General features: G+C 39.1%; 1 protein-coding gene across 6 annotated transcripts in view; it reads left to right on the top strand.

Annotated features, from left to right (window-relative positions):
- The first annotated feature begins 110 nt into the window (after window positions 1-110).
- Window positions 111-20815, top strand: part of SFXN1 (sideroflexin 1) — a 24591-nt gene continuing 3886 nt past the window's right edge. For 2 of the 6 annotated variants that reach the window (XR_009959880.1, XR_009959882.1), the window contains exons 1-10: window positions 131-176; window positions 1165-1419; window positions 8453-8625; window positions 9272-9442; window positions 11898-11996; window positions 12980-13055; window positions 13744-13829; window positions 15080-15207; window positions 15759-15808; window positions 18099-18196. Coding sequence is in view for 3 of the 6 variants with exons in the window: in XM_062587284.1 (XP_062443268.1) it covers window positions 8462-8625; window positions 9272-9442; window positions 11898-11996; window positions 12980-13055; window positions 13744-13829; window positions 15080-15207; window positions 15759-15808 (774 nt within the window). In the remaining 3 variants the exon portion in view is untranslated. Of the gene's footprint in view, window positions 177-1164; window positions 1420-4153; window positions 4227-8452; window positions 8626-9271; window positions 9443-11897; window positions 11997-12979; window positions 13056-13743; window positions 13830-15079; window positions 15208-15758; window positions 15809-18098; window positions 18207-20815 lie in introns of those variants that run through there. The other 4 variants (XR_009959881.1, XM_062587284.1, XM_062587283.1 and 1 more) reach the window with 4 other exon arrangements.

Here is a 20815-nt window from a genome sequence, read left to right as displayed (position 1 = left end):
GCGCGGCCCCGCCGGGCCCGGGGGCCCCCGCGGCGCCGGGGAGCCGCCGCCGCCGCCGCCGCCCGCCGTGGCTGCGCGGGGCGGGGCGGAGCGGCCCGCGCGGGGCGGAGCGGGGGGCGGCGCGGGGCGGCCCAGGGCGCCGCCGAGCCTCTTCCGGGGAGCGCGGAGCGGCCGCGGTGAGTAGCGGCCCCGGCGGCGGCGGCCTCGCGGCCTGCGCGCGCGCGCGGAGCCCCCGGTCCGGACCCTGGGTCACCCCCGTCCCTCCGCAGGGGCCCGGGCGTCGCCCCCAGACCGCTGCGTAAGGGCCCCGGCCCCGTGTCACCCGCTCTCCCCCTCCGCGGGGCCCGGGCGCCGCCCCCACGTCACCCCCCTGCAGCCCTGGGCCCTGTGTCGCCCCCTCTCCCCCTGCGCAGGGCCGCGGGCCCTGTGCCGGCCCCCATCCCCTCCATAGGGACACAGACCCCGTTTCAGCCCCGCTCCCCCTAGAGGCCCAGGCTCTATGTCGCCCCTGTCCCCTCTGTGTCACCCCCCCCGTCCCCTCCATGGTGCCCCGGGCCCTGTGTCACCCCCCGTCCCCTCCATGGTGCCCCGGGCCCTGTGTCGCCCCTGTCCCCTCTGTGTCACCCTCCTTCCCCTCCATGGTGCCCCAGGCCCTGTGTCGCCCCCGTCCCCTCCATGGTGCCCCGGGCCCTGTGTCGCCCCTGTCCCCTCTGTGTCACCCTCCTTCCCCTCCATGGTGCCCCGGGCCCTGTGTTGCCCCCGTCCCCTTTGTGTCACCCCCCGTCCCTTCCATGGTGCCCCGGGCCCTGTGTCGCCCCTGTCCCCTCTGTGTCACCCTCCTTCCCCTCCATGGTGCCCCGGGCCCTGTGTCGCCCCCGTCCCCTCTGTGTCACCCCCCGTCCCTTCCATGGTGCCCCGGGCCCTGTGTCGCCCCCGTCCCCTCTGTGTCACCCCCCGTCCCCTCCATGGTGCCCCGGGCCCTGTGTCGCCCCCGTCCCCTCTGTGTCACCCCCCGTCCCTTCCATGGTGCCCCGGGCCCTGTGTCGCCCCTGTCCCCTCTGTGTCACCCCCCGTCCCTTCCATGGTGCCCCGGGCCCTGTGTCGCCCCCGTCCTTCCCAGCCCCTGGGCGGTGGTGGTCACCCCCTTTCCGACGGTCTTCGCAGTTACCACGTGCGTGAGGCAGGTGACTGGGGCTGCCACAGCCTTTCCCCCCCTCCGCGGCTCTCCCGCCGTCTCCGAAACCCCCTCCCGAAACTGCACCCTGAGCAGGAACCGTCCTCGCAGCTCGGCGTGTGACCCGCGGGCGGTGGATCGCAGCACGCAGCGGTGCCGCAGGAAGCGAGGCTCTCTGTCCTGGGCCGTCGTCTTTTCCAGGAACGCACCTTGTAACTTGGAGGTCAGCCGTCCGCTAACCAGAGGTGTGTGTACGTGTGTGTGGGGGGGGGTTATTGTGCAGGTGGAATTTTTTTTATTTACTGAGTTATGAATAATTGAGGGTAATTATAATGGTGAGTATTGAGAGGGTAGGGGGCAGTGACAACTGACTTTGTACCAAAGCACAAGTGAAACATCTCCTCTTTGGAGCCTATCAGGAAAAGAGATATTAAATAGTGAAAAATACAGGAGGGAGCCATGAACGTGTTTGGATAGAGCCAGATAATCCTACTTAAGTTTACACTGGGCTTAAAAAATAAGGAGCAGAAAAAAATCTGTAGCAGTCAGGAATGAAATAAAATAAGAGCTTGAAATAACACTTTTTAGCAAAGAAACTTTTTTTAATGAAGAGGAGAGATAAATGCATAATGGGCGATATGTGTCTGTGTGATACACCTCATGAGATGAGAGCAGTGAGAGAAGAGATGGCAAATTGAAAGCACATGCTGCTGAGTTTGCTGCTGCAGCCGCTAGCATCTGGAGGTAGCTTTAATGCAGAATGATGAAATCTTTCTTTAAGTTACGCACCAAAGATGGCTGCTGTTTTGAGGAGATGGACCTAGCAGCAGGCACTATCCGTTTAACACAGACTATTGCTTTTGTTGCTAGGCTACAAACGGGACGTACGTTTATGAGCAAAAAAGTATCTTGTCGTGTTGCCACAATTTGCTTTAACTAGCATCTAGTTTGGTTTTATTAATGCAGTAGGGAAAAAAAGCATATTGCAGACAAGGATGTTTTTGATTTAAAGAGATATTTACTGATGGAAGACGATTTGGGGAAGAAAAACTTGGCAAGTGGCTTTGTTAACATTTGGTGCAAGTATGTTGCATCATACTTCCCCCAGTCATCAGCTGTGCTGTTTCTTTCAAATTGAGGTAGCAAACAGTGCAAATAGAGGGATACCATTGCTTAATGACCCTGATAAGTGTGGTATGTGCTGTTTTGCCATCACCTGAAAATGCTTTATTCCCTTAAAAAAAATCTATTAGTGCTTCTCATTTAAACTAATTGTACTGGCTTGGTTGATATTCCTGGAGAATGCATTGTGTACTTTTCTTTGGCAGAGCAATTGAAATATTGGTAATAGCTGTTTGTTTTCTCACTGTTGCCCTGCCAATGTGTTGTAGTTTTAAAGTAGAACAGGCCACCTTTTACAAGCAGAGCTGGAGTGGTGGGTATTTTTTCCAGAAAGGAAAAATCTGTTCTTTTTCAGGCAGAGAAGCCTCAAAAGAGCCAATGTTTTATTTAAGGAATAAAAAGGCCTAACAGGATTCTTAAATATTTCTCTGTCAAAGCACCATAGAAGATTCTTCAAAAGAAATGCATTCTGCAAAAACAGACGAGTGGCCATGGTCACTTCAGTTTATAAACAGAAGAAGAGAGAGGTGTTCCTATCACCTTTTTATAATAGCATTTTCCTCGACCTGCAGATTTTCAAGCCTACATCTCTTGCTTTCTAGAACAGGGCATTGACTATTGGACATCAGGCAGTTAGGGGACTGCTTTGAAGAATGGAGATCTGGGGGGCCTAAGTATGTCATGCCTTCTTTTCTCTCTCCTCTGTACATGACATTTTTTCAACAGCACACAGCTCTAGCTTTTGAACTCTTCTGTAACCTATTGGATTGTGATAAGGAAGAGGTACTGCTCTTAGCTTCTATTCTTACTAGGTTTTAAAAGAAAAAAAGTGGCTTCACCCTTCTGTTCCAAAAAGGGACCACTTAGCTGCTTCTCAAAGGTTTGGGGATCATGTTCTGACCTAAGTGCCTTTATTTCACCTGGAGTTAGGTATCTAAATCTTGAAAAGGCTAGCATATAAGTGAAACTTTCCTTTTCAGCATTTATTTAAGCTAGTTTACTGACTCTTGTATCCAGGCTGTTTTGAATTGTAGATTTAAACTCCTGATGTGTCCTAGTCCTATGCTTTGTAACAGAAGGTTTCAATTTCCATTTTGAAATTTGGGCACCAAAAAGTGGGGTGTTGCCAAGTTCGTTATCATATCTTCTTTCTTTTTTTTTTTCGTTGGGGGGGTGGGGCACCATCCATCTGTCCATCCATCCTCACAGCTCAATTTATGCCAACTTTCTCAAATTGCAGGCAGGAGAGGTATAAAGATGCTCTTTCACTAACGAAGCCTAATTCGGTAAGGGAAGATACAGGAGGCTATAAATTGGACTCCAGCCTTTATAAAAGCAAAAAAATAACAGAAAATTCTGTGTAGAAAGTAAAGCAGCAGTTAACTTTATCTGGTACCCAATCTAAGGATGCTTGCCAAAGGATCCCTGCTCGAGAGAATTCTGGCTTCTGTGTTTGTTTAGAAAAGCCTGCTTCTGGGGTGATTCTCGGGTTAGTTTCTCTCACAGAGAGCTGACAATGTCATACTCCCTGGCAACTCTAAAGTAGTTCCTATCCTTTAGCCATTGTCAGAAATGCCCTCTACTCCACAGAATACTGGCAGAAGCTCTCTCTGTCTCTGAGGAATGGACGTTTTGACACTGGGGATGCTTTCTGACTCACAACAGTGATTACAACTTTAAAAATGTGTATTTAGATCAGATACAGAATTTACAGCTATATCAGCAAGAAATCTCCCTATTGCTCTACTCCCAATTTCCCTTTACATTCTGTAGAAATTAATAATACATACCTGATGAAGTTTCTTACTTGTGGAATGAATTTTTTTTCAAGCCTTGGAATAAAACACAGAGTGCAAGTAACATGAAAATATAAACGGTTCCAGTGAGGACAGAAAAGCTGCTTTTCATCGTTCATACACTGCTGCATGAGGTGAGGTTGCCCAGAATTTCCCAAAAGAGTTGATCGTGCACCTATTTGGATTACTCAGTCATGCAGCAGTATCTAGGCCCCCAATCTGTGAGTCTTTTCAGTGCAGTATTAGTAGCAAGTATAGTTTAAAGCTTGTTAAAAACCTTATCTTTTGTTTGCAACCGCATTTCTTTTTGTTCATGTTAAAATAAATGATCAAGTATCTGTGTTGTTCAAAATCTAATATGTTGTTATCTGAAATACGGCATTGCTGAATTTTTGGCCGCTGCTTCAGTCTGAAAAGTGATTATATGGCATTCAGTTTCGTGTTTTAAAATGTGAACTTTGAAGAAGAACAGCTGAGTTGAATTTCTGATGACTCCTGAATCTGGATTTTGTAGAATTGTTAAGTGCTGTTGTTAACCTTTAAACAAAGTTTAAAGTCTTCTAGTATTGCTGATTCTGTGGCAAAGCTAAATGTAGCCTTTGTACAAAAATCCTTGATTAGACTTTGTGCTGTTTCTTTTGTATTTATTTTTAAAGGAGGCCGCTCACTGATTTGTAAGCTTCCCTCCCTAGTCAATGGTAGTGTTAAACATTAGAATATGAACTTGCAGATGATTCCATCTGATCAGAGAGAGGACAGCAAACTTGAATGTGTTCAATATTGGGATTATAAGCACAGTTAAAAATATCTTTCTGATTGAAAGTGAAGACTGCAAAAGGTATAAAAGAGTTCTTGATTAAAAATATTGTTGTAGAAGGTTATTAAAAATATGGAGCTGAGAGTGTATCTTTGGATAAAATAAGACCTTATTTTTAGTCCATGATATTTCAGATGGATGTAAAACCTCCTTATTCTGAAGAGTCTGTAACGGGTTCCCAGGCACGTGCTGCAATATTAGAAGTGAAGCACAACACAAAACACAAGCCAGTACTACGCTTTTTAGTTTGTTTTAACTTTCTAGACTGGCATTACTAGTGCTAGGAGAGGATGGGGGAGAGACATGAGGCGGCGCCCGCACATGCTCCCAGGCGTGGGAGCGCGTTCTCCCGTATTGACGAACGTGGGAGCGCAGCGTGGAGCAGCTCTGGCCCACAACAGCTCACGTTCTCCCACGTGGTTCTGGAGCACCATCGAGGATTTACTGCTGTCCACCGTGGGTAGTTTGGGCACAGCCACACAGTTCCGTGGGTTGAGAGAGTTTAATGATACAGATGTGCCAGAACACAGCCTGTTCTTAATTACTTGCTTAATCTACCAGTGAAGACTATTACTTCTTTAGTCTATTTAAACTATTACTTCAGAATTTGCAAGCATAGGGGGTTCGTTATAAACTTTGCTTAATCTGAGTGTTTAGTAATTTTTGTTGTTTGAAATGGTGAAGTTTTGCATTTTTTTTCCCTTGCTTACAGTGTATTTTCCATGGTAGATGTAACTTTGTAGCTGTGTTCTCATGTATTTTTTGTGGTTTTTATCCTTCTCAGCAGTGGTGATCCACTTAGGTTGTGAATATGACTTCAGTGACCTCTGCGTATGAATTGTTTTAGTAACTGATAAGTTTGTATAACTAGTGTTTTTTTCTCAAATCGTCTGTTAATGGAGCTGTTTGAAGAAGAAATTTATTTCAATATATGACTGGATAGTTTTGTTGCTTACTTTCTCACCTTAAAATTTATGGTGCAGTTGATTCAAGGTTTTGCTCTATTACAGGGGTAGTCTCCCCTCTGTTGATACTTATCAATTCACAGTAACTGTGAAAACAATAAATTCAGATACTAAAATGTAGGCAGTTTGTGTTTGATAGTTGACATTTGCCTTTGTCATCTGGCTGGAACTATAACACAGCAAATATATTTACCTTTGTTCTATAAGATCTGTGTATTTGCCTTCCAATCTCTTTGCAAACTTTCTATTTAGCTCAGGGTTCAGGTTAATTTATTGTAATTTGATATAACCTGAATGACTTCCCCCCCCCCCTTCCAATTCTATTATGGATGCTTAGGTAATGAGGACTCAGATCTTGGACACATGTAATGTAAATTGAAAATTGTGTCACTGAAAATAATGGAGTTACACTCTTGACAAAGTCATTTATTTAAAATAATAATTAGGTCTTAAATAGTTTTGTAGCAGATTTATAATTCAGAGTCCTGAGACTAGTAATCTTAGCAACCTTTCTGTTTCACTGCAAATTTTATGTGTCACCAAATTATGTTATTTCAGTGTCTGGACTTTTTGTACTTCTTTATATGGCATCTGTTCCTTCTCTGTGTGCATTGGTGGCCTGTCCCTGCCCACAATCTTTGATATTTTTTATTTTAAATTAATTTACAAAAACATTGTTCCTACTTACATCGTCAAGGTGCAAGTCAAATACAGCGTATCAATAAAATAATTTAGAAGAAAAGAATTTTTATTTTGTTTACCTAAATAGATGTCACCTAAAGTTTTTATCCTTTTTTTTTTTGTGCAAAGCCTAATCGTTTCTGGGTGGCCACCTGTCTTCCTGTTCCATGCAGAGTTGGAGCAGCTATAATATGCTTTACCTTTGTAAAGATTAAAGTCATTGCTTTCTCTTGTCATTGACATCTTCTTAAAAAAACACAGATTTCTAATCATACATGTTGGTCAGTGATGCCAAGCATGGTCTTTTGTTGTAGCTCATGACAAAGATCCTCCTTTAACATATGTTTTCTATGTTCCTGCTGGGTTGCTTTTTGTTGCTGCAGAACTACAGAGTCTTGGGGTAGATTTGCAAAAGGAAAGGGAAATTGAAGCATGTAGTGACATTCTTCTACTAGCTTAGTCTGGCTTGCGTGGGTAACGGCAGTGAGAAGCAGATGGGAACATGAGCTTCGCTTTGCGCTGGCGCAACAGAAGTATGTATGTGTTGTCTTTGGAACGTTTTTACTCCATTAGTATGTGTTAAGGCCACCTTGTCCTCTCTTAACTGCTACTGAGTAGATCATGTTAGCTCTTTCTACAGTCTTACATTTGATTTACTATGTAGATATGCAGAGAATGGGATTTTTTCCAATTTACAGCAAGTTATATCTCTCTTGCACCCATTTTCCTCATCTGCCAAGTGGCTCAGACAGCTTCAGAGTATACCTCATGCTTGTTAGTAGGTAAATACCGCCCACCCAAGAATCTGAGTTAAAACAAAAATACTTGTTAGTGACACCTTACACCACATACATTACTTGTCATCAAAATGATGATTTTCTCTCATTGAAACAGAAAAAATGCTGTGTTCACTTTATCTGTGCTTTTATAAATCCAGTTTACTCCAACATTTTGAATTACAAGTGTTACTTAGAAGATGACGCACTTTTTTCTTAACTGACTACTGAATATGCTGCAGAAATTTGTTTTAACAAAGTTAAAGTTCATACAGCTTGTATTATGCAGAGGACTGTCTTTCCTTGATTAGATGCCAAAATAGTCTTAGCTATGCTGAAGTAATTTTTAATTTTCTGAGCTTTAAGCCCCATAAATGCACAACTGTATGAGCTCAGCCCCCTTCATTGTAGTTCTTTTAGTATCTTCAAAGAGTCGTTAGGAAAATCTGTCATATGTTCGTAAGGTTGCAAATTGTTGTATTATGTAATCTTCCTTTGCTAAAACATGGATTTAGAGAAACGTTTCTTTTTTGGGGATTGTGCTCCTAATTTTTGTTTTGTTTTGCAATGCCAAAGATTTTAATTGGATTTTGTTAAATATTTCTTCTGCCACTGCACTTTATAACACCTCTTTAAGCATTTTTTTGAAGTACTTAATTTCTCCTGCCCTTTAAGACATGTTTAGCAAACACTAATTTGTTATTCAAATAAACGAAACTTTTCTTTATCATATTTTAGTACAGCTACTTGTTAACAAGATCCTCTACTTTCTTTGTATCTACCTCATTCTCAGATACTTGTATTATTAAAAATGTGTAATATATGAATTTTTGGAGAAACAAGCATAGAAATAAATATTTCGTAGATATCTGAGTTAAGTTCTCGCTTGTTACTTATATGAGTAGTAACCTCATTAAAACAATGTCTGACATCATCTGCTTTCTGGATTTACACTTGCTCATTTAAAGCTCACTTCTGCAAGGTGTTTAGAGTTTGTGTATCTGGCTTTTTATTGTAAGTATAACCAATTTTCATCTTGCAGGTGTAGAGTCTAAAAGATTACAGGTATGTTATGAAATGTGTGGAATTCCAGAATGCAAATTTTCATGTTTTCTTTACAGTTTTTAAAGATGACAGCAGATATACCATTAAATATTAATATTAAGGAGCCCCAATGGGATCAAAGCACTTTCATTGGACGAGCCAGTCACTTCTTTACCGTAACAGACCCCCGGAATATTTTGTTATCTGATGCCCAGCTAGAAAATGCAAGAAAAATTGTTCATGATTACAGGTATGGCAGTTGATCGTTGTTACTGCTGGCCCAAAAAAGTCCATGTTGGTGATAAGTAGCTGGTTATATATTTGAAAGGAAATATTTAAGACACTGTATTCATTGCACCACTGTTTTTTCTTATTACATTCTTGGAAACACTAGCATTATATGAATGGAGAAATTATGCCATCTGAGAACATCTACTATTATAATAATAATTCTATTATACTATAATGATACTTTTAAGTATTCTGAAATTTGTAAGTGTCTGATTTTGAAAATAATATGACAGCAGAGTTGCTGACATGTTATTCTGTTTGCGTCAAGTAGTTTTTTAAATAGTTGCAAGGTAAATTTTCAAAGTTTAATGTTAATGTCTTTGCAAAGCTTCTAGCTCTGCAGTTCTCACACAGTTTTGAATAAACAGAAATCTGGTGTTGGATGTATCAACTCAGCCAACATAATCACTGTTAGAAGTTCTAATTATTTTTATTTCAACAGTACATTTAAAAGCTAAGGATCTACAAGCTAACCAGAAGGCTAGCTTAATTTAGCATGAACATCCCCAAAACCTCTGTCACCATGCTTTTCATTGGAAGTTACATCATTTTATAACAGTTGTGGTTTTGCTGTTGTCTTGTTTTGTTTTTTAACTTGTCCCAAGACAAGGTATTGTGGCACCTGGCTTGACAGAAGATCAGTTGTGGAGAGCAAAATATATCTACGATTCAGCCTTTCATCCAGACACTGGTGAAAAGATGGTCTTGATTGGCCGAATGTCAGCTCAGGTACCAATGAATATGACCATCACAGGCTGTATGATGACTTTTTATAGGTAGGTAATGGTAATATTACACCATTGTAATAATATTTTCACCATTTGCTTACAAATTAGATGAGTGAAAACCAATGTTGCTGTCAACAGAACATTTTAGATCGATTATAAAAATCTGAAAATAATGTTACCTACGTTTCTGTTTTCCTTCTGCATTCCCTCACTTTCATACTGATTAGTAGCTTCCTCTAGAAGTAATTGTGAGACAAACCCTCTGCGAAGAAGAAACTAAGAAAGCCAAGTGGTCCCAAATCCCATCCTTTTAGGAGAACTGCATGGAGGACAGAGAGGAGGTGATACCTGGTAATTCTGACCTTGGAGGTCTGGCATGTAGGATGTTGTCTCCCAAGTAAATATTAAATATGCTTCAGTCTATTAGCCATTGGGTTCCTCCAGCACGTGTCAGACTTCTTTTTCCTCAAAAGTCTTTGATTCACTGGTGAAGTCCCTAGGAGAATTCAATGTCTTCTGTTAAGAGGCTTTATGTTAGAAATATTTTTGTGAAAAAAATGCTTTCTTAGAAAGAACTAAGGGAAGGTTCAGAAGAAATACCAATATAATTTTTGATGATAGAATTTTTAAAATGTCTTGATTCACACTCGAGAAAGGCATAGCAATTTTGAAAGCCATTTGTATATGCATATGTTTGTGTGTGTTTAAAAAAAGCACTGGCATTGTCAAGAATACAAATAAAGCCATCAATGCAAGTGCCCACAAACACTGCTATCTGCTAACAGGTTATTCTTATTTTTATGTATGTTTTGTTGTTATTGATAATAGATATAGAAGGTGTATGCATTTTCTTTGCATTATTGGTAAAATCACTTGAAACTGGATTACTTGTTAGTCTGGAAGACACTGTTTTCTTTGGATCAAACCCTCAGCAGTGCAAACAGAATTGTGCAGAAGTCCTTCGATGGTGCAGTGTTGTCTCCACCTTACTGCATGTCAGTGTGTCTTGGTTATTGCTGGTTACTGAAAAAAGCAAGTTCCTCATTATGCCTAGAAGGACTCTTAACGTGCAGTAAGGTAATGTGAGTCGTATCTGAACTTTATCGTAGGGGCCTAACGTCCTCTACATTGCAGTAGCGCAGGAAACAGGGAAAGGTGAGTTAGGTGAGTTGGTCATGCATGAGAAGAAAGGAAGAAGAACAGCAGTGATAGTGGGAATCCTGCTAGCTCATCACTGTTGCTTTCACATCTCATTCAGATATTGGAAACTAGAAGGAATAAGAAGACACTTTCAAATCTTCTGTATCTTTACTTTTTTTGAAATTTCAAGAGATAACGTATCTTCCCATTTCTGATTCAAAGTTGTTATTTTTGGTGGCCTGGTTCCCATGATTGAAATTCTATTGGAGCAGAAACTTCAGTGTTTTATCCTACTATGTGTAGAGTTTGTGGTCCTAGTCCTCAAAGAAACATCTAACCCCTAGTGTAGTCTTCCAGCCTCCAACTGTTTGTGTATCAGGAATTTTCTGATCCAGAGGTACTATGTTTGTATTTAATGGCCATTAATGTATTTCTTCCTCGTAAATTTATCCCATTACTCGGATGTGCTGCTAATTTGAGAACACAAGCATTCCTTCCTCTAAAAGACTGCTCCCTACGCTGTTAAAAATTGATTCATGTTTTTGTTACTTACGAATGTAACCATTCCTAAAATGTTTATGTCAACAGTTTAACAGGAACCACAGTAGCTTGTCAAATGGGGACTCTGAGAATTGTACAGAATATGCTTTTTTTTTCACCACCCCCCATCCATGCTCACCAGCTCATACCTGTGTGTCCTAAGGCATCTTTGTACTGGCAGTGACATAATTTGTGAGGACACCTTAGAGCTTTTATTTATTGATGACTTGTCATTTTGATCCATCATTAATACTGTACAGAACCAGAGTCGTTTTTATACACGCAGAAATTTTTCTTGAAGTCATTTTTCATTTTGGACTAAGTATCTTTTTCTTTGATTCTACAATGTGACTGAATATTTTAATGTCACAGAGATTTATTAAAACAGTGGTGTTAGCCTTTTGAAGACTGTTTGAGAAAGTAAACCCAGTCTCTTAAAATACAGCTATCAGTTCCTTGTGGAACTTCCAAAGAAAGCTACCAGATTATAAATAACCCTTCAAAATTATCCTAGCTATTAGAGAGTTTTATTTTCTTCCTGTGTGTTTTGTAGAGAGAGAAGTTTGAAATAATGCTTTAGTTGTTACAACAAACCTTTGTCCCAAGTGAACCTTGCTACTTATTTATGATACTTTTAAAATCTTTTTTTAAGAATAGCTTGTACTTTCATTAGTAAGACAGTATCTCACTGACTGACTTGTTTTGATCAGTTGAACAAGAATCTCTGCCTGATTATTTACACTGATTTTTTTTTTCTTGATTTGCTGTCTCTTCTCTTCTGCTGATTCAACTGTTTTTAAAAATAATTGTTTCTCGTTTTAAGAACGACACCAGCGGTGGTTTTCTGGCAGTGGATTAACCAGTCCTTCAACGCTATAGTAAATTACACGAACAGGAGTGGTGATGCCCCAATTACTGTCAGGTCAGACATAAACCAGATAGTTCTGATGGGTTTATAACTAGCTCTCCAATGTATTTGAACAGGGTTGGGCTTTAAAGTTTGAGGTGGTAGACAGATAAGTGTGGTAATCTATGTTTAATACCAACTTGATATGTTTAAAATAGAAGACTTGAGAATGATGGAGGTGAAATCTCCATTTCCCCCTTTATAGGTGAGCTTAAGTACCATGATCATAAGCATTTAACAACGTGGGATTTAAATTGATATTTTGTGTGGACCTTCAGGTGTTGTGTGCCACCTTTTCCTGTCTGTGTCCTGCAGTAAAGCACACAGTACACTGTCTGCTTATTTGCAGACTTCAACGAATTGGTCTGCACACTACTTGTCTCTATTTGAAGGTGAAGAAGGAGATAAAATAGATACAGAAAGCTAAAAATCATTAATAGGAGACTGGAGTTGCAGTGCTTAGCTGCTCATTTTTAAGGCAAGTTTGTTTGTTGACATACTGGTAAAAGCAGTGGGTTAGCAGATATACAGACACCTGCTAGTTGAGAAGTATGTAAAGTATGCTCTAGGGCAGACTGGGTTTACAGCAATAGCTAGTCTGCTTGCACAGGTTTTAACACAGTTGACTTTAATTATCATTGTGGATATGGCCTTAGAAATTTTAATTGGTTGCATAAGTTTAAGCAATTAGCAAATTAAATATAGAATTAAGTCCTTCAAGGTGTTGGCTCAAACAGTTAAAAATACTGAATAGGTAGCAGTGAAGAGTAGAACTTAACTGAATGTTAAAATGTTATTTTGCATATTACTTTTACTGGTAGTGAGAGAAGAGCACTTAACTTAGTATCCTATAGGTACAGAATCCACAGATCCACAGAAGGGTTTATTCTTTAAATTTGGGGATTTTTTTTAATACATATATAAAACATGATTATTTTTAAAAGTGACATAAATGTAACTGTTGTGTACATACTAACATTTTTTTACTTTTGTTTTAGCCAGCTGGGAACAGCCTATGTTTCTGCTACCACAGGTGCTGTTGCCACAGCTTTAGGACTTAATGCACTGACAAAGGTATTCCTGATGTTTTTTTCCCGTTCTTAATTAGACTTTGCTGTTCTATAAAATGCTAATTGCTCATTTCTCCTCCAGTGTATCTGTGCCACATTGTGCACAGCTTCCAGTACAGAGCTGTAATTGCCTTTGGCAGCTCCCTTCTTTAGATCCTAGGTATATTTTCCCCCATATAGGTGGCTTCAATAGTATTAGGAGTGGAAGCATATTGACAAGTTATCTGAGAGAGAGAGACTGCTTTAAGAGAGTAATTCAGATTATATAATCTATTAACTGGATGAATAGCTTCTGTTCAGTCAGTGCCCTTAGATGCAAAGCAGCTAGTGTGGACGTCTGCTGGCTGTAATCTTGCCAGTGGAGACAGCGATGTTAAGGTCTATTTAGTGTTGCCATTAGGCTGAGAAGCACACTCAAAAGATGACACTGCTCAACACTGATGCTACTAAATTAAGATTATTTTTGCCAATCTCATGCTAATGTTCGCTCTGATGGAAGTATTTATGACTTAAGTCTTGTTTGTGTGTTGTTTTGCTGTAGGCCCCACTGGTGAGTTTTCACGAAATTTTGAAGAAAATAAATTTAGTCTACCACTAGTACATGAAGCACACCTTCATTTGACCTTTGGGAAAAAATCGTTATGTAATTCTTTTTCCTGTATTCTTTATTTTTTCCTCTGTGCATTGCACAGCATGTCTCACCTCTTATAGGACGTTTTGTTCCTTTTGCTGCCGTTGCTGCTGCTAACTGCATTAATATTCCACTAATGAGACAAAGGTAAGAAAAAGAAAGATCACTCATTCTGAAAACTTGATAACATTATTTTTTTCTAGATCAGCAAGTCACTAAATAAAGCGTGTTATATATCTTCAGCTTTTTTCAGAACCTTGCAAAAACCTCACGCAATCTGATTGATTGATTGTGACACATTAAAATAGAACATTCTCATTCTCTTCAGATAAATATCCATTTATTTCTTCAGTCTTGAATCTCAGAAATCAAGTGCCTGTCCTTCAAGACTTGATCACATGTACTCTTTAAATATAGGCTCCTATTTGGAAAAATACAGTCACTTCCAAAATGGTTCTTCAAATCCCACATGCAGAAGTTAGTCATAGAAGTCAGGCCCTGCAGTTCTACTTAATCATCTGAGATTATGAAAATATAACCTTTCACAGAAGCAAAATTTCACATGTAATCTGATTTGACTAGAATTAAAAATAAAAGTGGGAAAAACAAATGGAAAGTATCCTCTTATGGAGAGGTTATGCGGGGGGGGGGGGCGGGGAAGGGAGTGTTTAAAGTTTATGTTCACAATAAAGTTCAATCTATTGTAGTATTTTATCCCTTATAAAAGGCAAAGAGAAGAATTAATGCAGTCCTCAGTATACCTGTCCTTCTGTCTGCTGCTTACTCTCCTAGAAGTTCTCCTCAATATGGGTTTAACACCAAATCCTGCACTTGACTAAAATATCTCAGAGAGCGTAATACAGTTGTAGAAAGGTAGTCTCTTTGATACTTACTTGCATGCTTTTGAATATGTTGTTCCTAGTTAAAGTGAAAACTCTGAATAGAATGTCACAGAGACTTTCACAAAGACTTACTTCTTAGTTCGGTGAAACTAATCTTCCTGTATTCCCTATGTTGTCTGTGTGAAAAAAACAGTCAACTTCTGAGAGCAATCCAGAAAATTCAGCTTTTCAGAAATGCTTTTTGAAGGAACCTGTCCCTTCTGTAGACTGCAGAGATAACAGATCTTCTTTCCTCCCCTTTGGAACACGTGATCAGGTTCAAGTGGTAGATTGCTGTTACAAATATTCAACCGTTCACTTTTTTCACAACTCCTTCTCTGCCTTTTGAAAACTTTTATGATAAAGAGCGTTAAAAACAAACGTGGAAAATAAGCCTGCACCCCTTGTCAATATCTTGGACATCATTTTTATAACTGACAAAATTTAAAGAGGAGAAAGATCAGCTGACAAAAACTAGATAAATGCATGACAGTCACAGGTTTTGTCTTTCAACAGGGAACTCAAATTTGGAATCCCTATCACAGATGGGAATGGAAACAGACTGGGTGAATCAACCAAAGCAGCTCAGCAGGCGATTACTCAGGTGGTTATATCAAGGATTCTTATGGCTGCTCCTGGCATGGGTAAGGATAACTTCCATCCATACAGGTCTTGGTTACCAGTTCCTGAAGAGAGGAGAGCTTAACTTCTACATAACTGGTTTTCTCAAAGACCAATTTATCTTACAGTTTTGCAGGCAGTATTAACATGTCTGTTAAGAAGTGCCACAGGGAAGTGTACACCACTTCTTACTGTAAAAACATCCATTGTGTGATACACTGAAGTGCAACAGAGGAGCTCCTGTGATGCTTTTACAGAAGAGTTATAGCTAACAAGGGATAGTAGCAAATTCTACAGGAGTGGAATTAGTTTATTGGAGAGTAGATGCTTTGACCAGTGCCAGTTTATTGAGCTCAGGTTTAGTTTAGTGTGCATTAAAGCTCCTCTTACTGAGAGAGTCTACCTCTGTAAAATACCGGTCTCATATCTTGAGTTGGCAGAATGAAATGGATGCTCAGCTAATAATAAATAGCTGTTAAAAATGTGTTGTAATGCACTAGATCATCTTAACAGAAAATTAAAACAAAATGCCTTTTTGTCCAAGGTTCATGGTTTTTTTTCCTCTCATTTGCAGCAATTCCTCCCTTTATAATGAATACATTGGAAAAGAGAGCTTTCTTAAAGGTTGGTCTTTGTTGATAATCTATATACATATATTCATATACTAAGTTAATGTTTTCATGTTATATTTAAAATACTATTTGAGTCTTCATATTTTCCTACCAAGTACTGTAGTTAGAAAAAGAATTTATGTGGTACTGAAAACCAAGTATTTTTCCTTCCTTCCTGTAGGAAAAGTTTGGAATTTGAATTTTCAGAAATAAACATCTGAAATACTTTAAACTGTGCCAATTAATTCTAATGAAGTATTTAGTTAGAGTGCTAAATACTAAAACGTTGAACAAAAATTTAGAGGCCTCCAACTCTGACCAGAGATTAATAATTAAGACCAAATCTGGGAGAACTTGAGTAATTCTTTCAAAAAATCAAATCTCAACCAAAACCAGACAAACAAGTTGAGGGAACTATGCCTCTGATTCAGGAAAACAATTACACGTGACCTGAATTTAAGTCACAGGGGCAACCCAATTGACCTGAAGGGGTAGCAAATACAGAGGTAGCAAACTTGTCTGAATCAGGGCCTTAACATTTTTTAAAAGTTTTTCAGAGCTGGGTGAAATCCAAGCCTTTAAAACTGCCAGTTCCTCATTTTCTCCACTGCACTGTTCCCTGTACACAAGATTTTGCCAGTTGAACTTGTTAAAACGCTTTCATATGTCTACTCAAATGTGGTCTTCCCTTAAACAGTCCCTGCACTTCCCAAACACTAAGATGCTGTAAAAGGGTAGGTGAAGCCTACATCATGTGGGCGAGATCTGGGAATACTGAACTGTAAGAGCAACACGGCTGTAGAACCTACCTTACAGCTGTGTGGTTGCTTTCTTTATGCCTTTTGTAGACAGAAATAGCAGGGTTCTATTTATCATATAGTAAAACATTTTTTTAAATGAATTTTTTTTTTAATTTTAGTAATTGTTCTTGAAGTGCACTATTCCTTCTAGTTAATAAACCTTTCTTGTTTCAAGACTTGAAATATGGTTTAGTACAAATATAGCAAAAATTTGTAATGCTTTTTTCCTAGATATTAGTATTAATAAGGAAGCATTACTTATCTGCTGTAGCAGCATTTTGAGTTTGGAGATGGTGATGATGATGATAAAAACTCTTTTGAAAGTGACCCTTTAAAATTACTGGAAAAGCAAGTGCAGGGTAGGCACTGAATAGGCATCTTTCAGTGAAGATGATATATTTCCTATATTTTCTATATATTCTAAAGTAGCATACTTTCATTTTCAAAAACCTGGTGTTAGTAAGTATATAAACTAAGCCAACATTACACACTGTATGTATATGAGATGGTGAAGAACAGTAATGAAATTAAATATTAGGTTTTCTAAATTGAGAAACAATTTTCACGTGGGCGACTGGGACCATTTAGTAGTAAAGGGAATTTCATCTTTGCCGGTTGGTATCACTGGTTTACTTTTTTTGCCTAACTGGACAAACTCTTATCTGCCCTTGAAACACGTCAGACAAGCTGGAACTAATAGCTCAGAAGGGTCTGACTCCTTTCTGTTGGAAAAAAAAGAGAAAGTGTAGTCTGAAAGCTTCCAGAGCCATTCTTGGAAAAGTGGTTGTGGGGGTTGCTTGGTTTTGTTTGTTTGTTTAAGATGAAACTTCTTAAAACTAAATATTTAAATTATATTTCATATTATTTCTGCTCCTGTTTCCTGTGCTGAATTAGTTCGCCTTGCTACATGCATCATTTGAAAATGCTTGTGTGTTAGTATACAAATGAGGCACTAGGAAGAGGTCCCAAGTATCTTCAAATTTTCAAAACTTTTTCTTGAAACGCTTTGCTTTTTTTTCTCCCCTTTGTTAATCGAAACCACTATTTCTCATGATGTAAGAACTGGAAGTGCAGCATATGAGCTTTAGAGTAAAAGCTTGTGCATGCTGCTTATACCTCCTAAAAGTGAGACTGCAGTTCATCCAAATATACTACCATTCTCTAGTATAAAAGCCCTCTACTTGGCTATTTCATAATTGCTGGTGTTTTGACACCTACTCTGTTGATACAGTGACTTTAAGTAGCTTGTGATATTTTGAGAGAATATATAATTAATTTGAGAATATATTAATCAGAACAGCAATATTTTCCAATATCAAAATATTTGTAAATTTAGAGCAAAGATGATTTTACGTGGGTTTGACATGGGAGAGATGTCACAAATGCTATCAACTCAATTGTCAAAGATATGACATTTGTGGAAGGTTTTCTCAGGGTTTGGAGAAAAATACAGATTATTTTTTGTGCAGTATAATCAATATAAAGGTGTTGTGAATTTTTCAGATCAGCAAAAAGAGATTTCTTCAGTGACTACTCAGTGGTCTTTGGTACCATCATGACCGTTTATGCTCACCTGTTCCTCCCCCTCAGCCTCAAAGACTGTGAGTTCAGGTGAAACACTGCTGTGCAGGTAGTCAGTGGTAACACTTGATGTAGATTAGTATTAAAACCATTAAGGAATGAGCTGCATTTTTAACAAGCAGCTTGTGCATGTTCTCTCGAGGTTTCAGAAGCACCATCCCATTTGCAGTACTCTGACACCACCCACACAGTGCTTTACTAACTCATTTCTCTTAGCCTTTGCTTTGCACATTGTCACTCCTGAAAACAGTTTCATATGCCTGCCAAAGCTTATTAACCAACACACAAGAAGGTCAGAAAAGAGTCAAGTGGTTGTTAAATAATGAAGAAAATAGAATGATGATCTGCAGTGAGATAGAAACAAATACTTCTGGACTGCACATCTCAGAGCTAGGATGTCATTCTCCGATGTTTGAAATAAGATGTAGGTAATGTAGCAATATTCATCCCCATGTCCTGACACAGTTTTGCATGAGGCCGTTTTGATTGGTGTGAGTTAAAACATTCTTTACAGTTACTGTTAGGAAAGGGTTCAAGAATGTTTTCAAAATACTAACACATACTTGCTGATTTAAAAAGAACCTAATTATTTCTTGCTTTGAAAGCTCTAAATGCACACAGACACGCACACGTGTGTATATATGTATGTTTTTTTTCCCTAGATTTCAGCAGTGGTTTTGGCATGCATTTTGTGTAATTAAGCAGTACAGTGGTTCTTGATTAAGATGTATAATGTCTGTATTCATTATCTCTATTGATTTACACTTGCCTAGCTATGTGCAGAATCAAGTTATTTCATCTGCTACAGTGAAAGGAGCCATAAACAACATTATTATGAGGCATAGGGTTTATAGATTTAGTTTAGTTACATATAACCTTTCTCCTAAAGAAATAAATTTTATTCCATATAAACTTTTAAAAATTCTAATTGACATTGAATTTTTAATTTATATTACCACTCTCACGCTTCATTTACTGTTTATCTGTATTTTGCATACCATATTGATATTCAAGTTGACTCCCCTAATTTGCTCTTATATCCTATAGAACAAGCTACCTGGATTCTGTTTAAACTGCAGCTAAAATATGTATTCAGAACTTTTACAAAACTGGAACAGAGTACTTTTTTAATCATCATTCTTAAATGTCTTATGCCTTAGATTCTTCCATGCATTCCTAATTTAGCTGTCATTCATTTACTCATCTTCTTGAAAACAGGCGCTTAGGTTGGGAAAACTGGCAGACTTTAAGATCTAACAATGAAAGAAGGCATTTAGGAAATCTTTGATTTTTGCTTGTCTTTTGCTTAATTGTCATTTGTGCATTTTCTTTATTTGCACTAACTGCTAGTGATTCCACAAAGTCATTTGGAAATGCCTTCTTCCTGGGTTAAACAGTAGACCACTAAAGCACACTAAATATGCTTCTCTATTTATCTCTTTGTGGGGCTGTACAGTCTGCATGTCGGACTGAATTTATCTCAAGTTGTTATGTAGGCAGCTACGATTCTTAATACTGAGCTCTTAGACTTTTTCCCACCATCTTTTTTTTTCCCACCATCTTTCTTAATTAGTGTAGTCCGGTAACATTCTTGAAAAAATAAAGTAACTTTATCTTCAGATCAGGCGCTTCGGTAAAAAATGTTCCACCAAATGAAATAAGCATTACTTAGGTTGTCTGTACTAGTAGACACCTTTGTCTTTCAGTTTAATGACCAACTCAGATAAAGGTTTGAAACCACTATCTAATAATAATACTGTAATAATACCCTCTAACACTCCTTTTAGTTATAAAACCATATTTTGGGCTTTTCTGTTAAATAGCTCACAGTGCAATACTTAGCATTCCTCTCCCTTAGTTCTCCCCTCAAATCGGAATCTTTCACAGTATGGAATTTGACTTGTTTTCCCAAATACGCATAATAGCTGCCAGTCCCACCACAGTCCTATGCCCCTCAACTTAAGCTATGATAAGCACAGTCTGCTTTCTGATCTTCTGGTGTAGGTCACATCATCTCTTGCCATGAACTCCCTCAACATAAAAAGTTTAAATCTTTTTCAGTAAACTTACCTCAGCTGAAAGTAGAGTCAAGATGAACATAGTAGAATGCTGGAACAGCAGAGGACTGCTGAATTTGCTCTTTGTGCTTCTTGCTATTGCTATCATCTTCCATTTGTTTTCTATTGTTGCAGGTTATTGCTGAATTGCAGGGTTTTTTTGCACTCATTTCTGGATTACAGATTGTCTATAAGAAAAAGAGGAACAATCTTCTACATCCTTTCCTCTTCACTCTCAGGCTCTGGAAGGAGCATCTTCCAGACTTGTTTTCCATGCCTTTCATACTACTTTTAGCACCAGCTTCATTCTACTGAGCCTTTTAAATATCCTTTTTCCTTTTCTCCTTTTAAATAGTGACCATCTCTTGTTCACCAGTCCCCCCTAACTTCTACAGCTTGAGAAGTGCTTCTTGCAGAAAAAAATCGTGTTTGTACTTACCCACTGTAAGATGTAATTTTGAGTCATTAGCAGTTTTGTTTTAAAATCAAATTCTTGTTATAGGAGCAGTTCATAGAATCATTGAATGGGTAAGGTTAGAAGGGACCTCTGGAGATCATCTAATCCAACCTCCCTGCTCAGCA

Source organism: Rhea pennata, chromosome 14 (assembly GCF_028389875.1).
Source record: "Rhea pennata isolate bPtePen1 chromosome 14, bPtePen1.pri, whole genome shotgun sequence".
NCBI classification, from domain to species: domain Eukaryota; kingdom Metazoa; phylum Chordata; class Aves; order Rheiformes; family Rheidae; genus Rhea; species Rhea pennata.
Note: the sequence above shows the minus strand (reverse complement) of the source record. Positions and strands in the feature narration are given on the sequence as shown.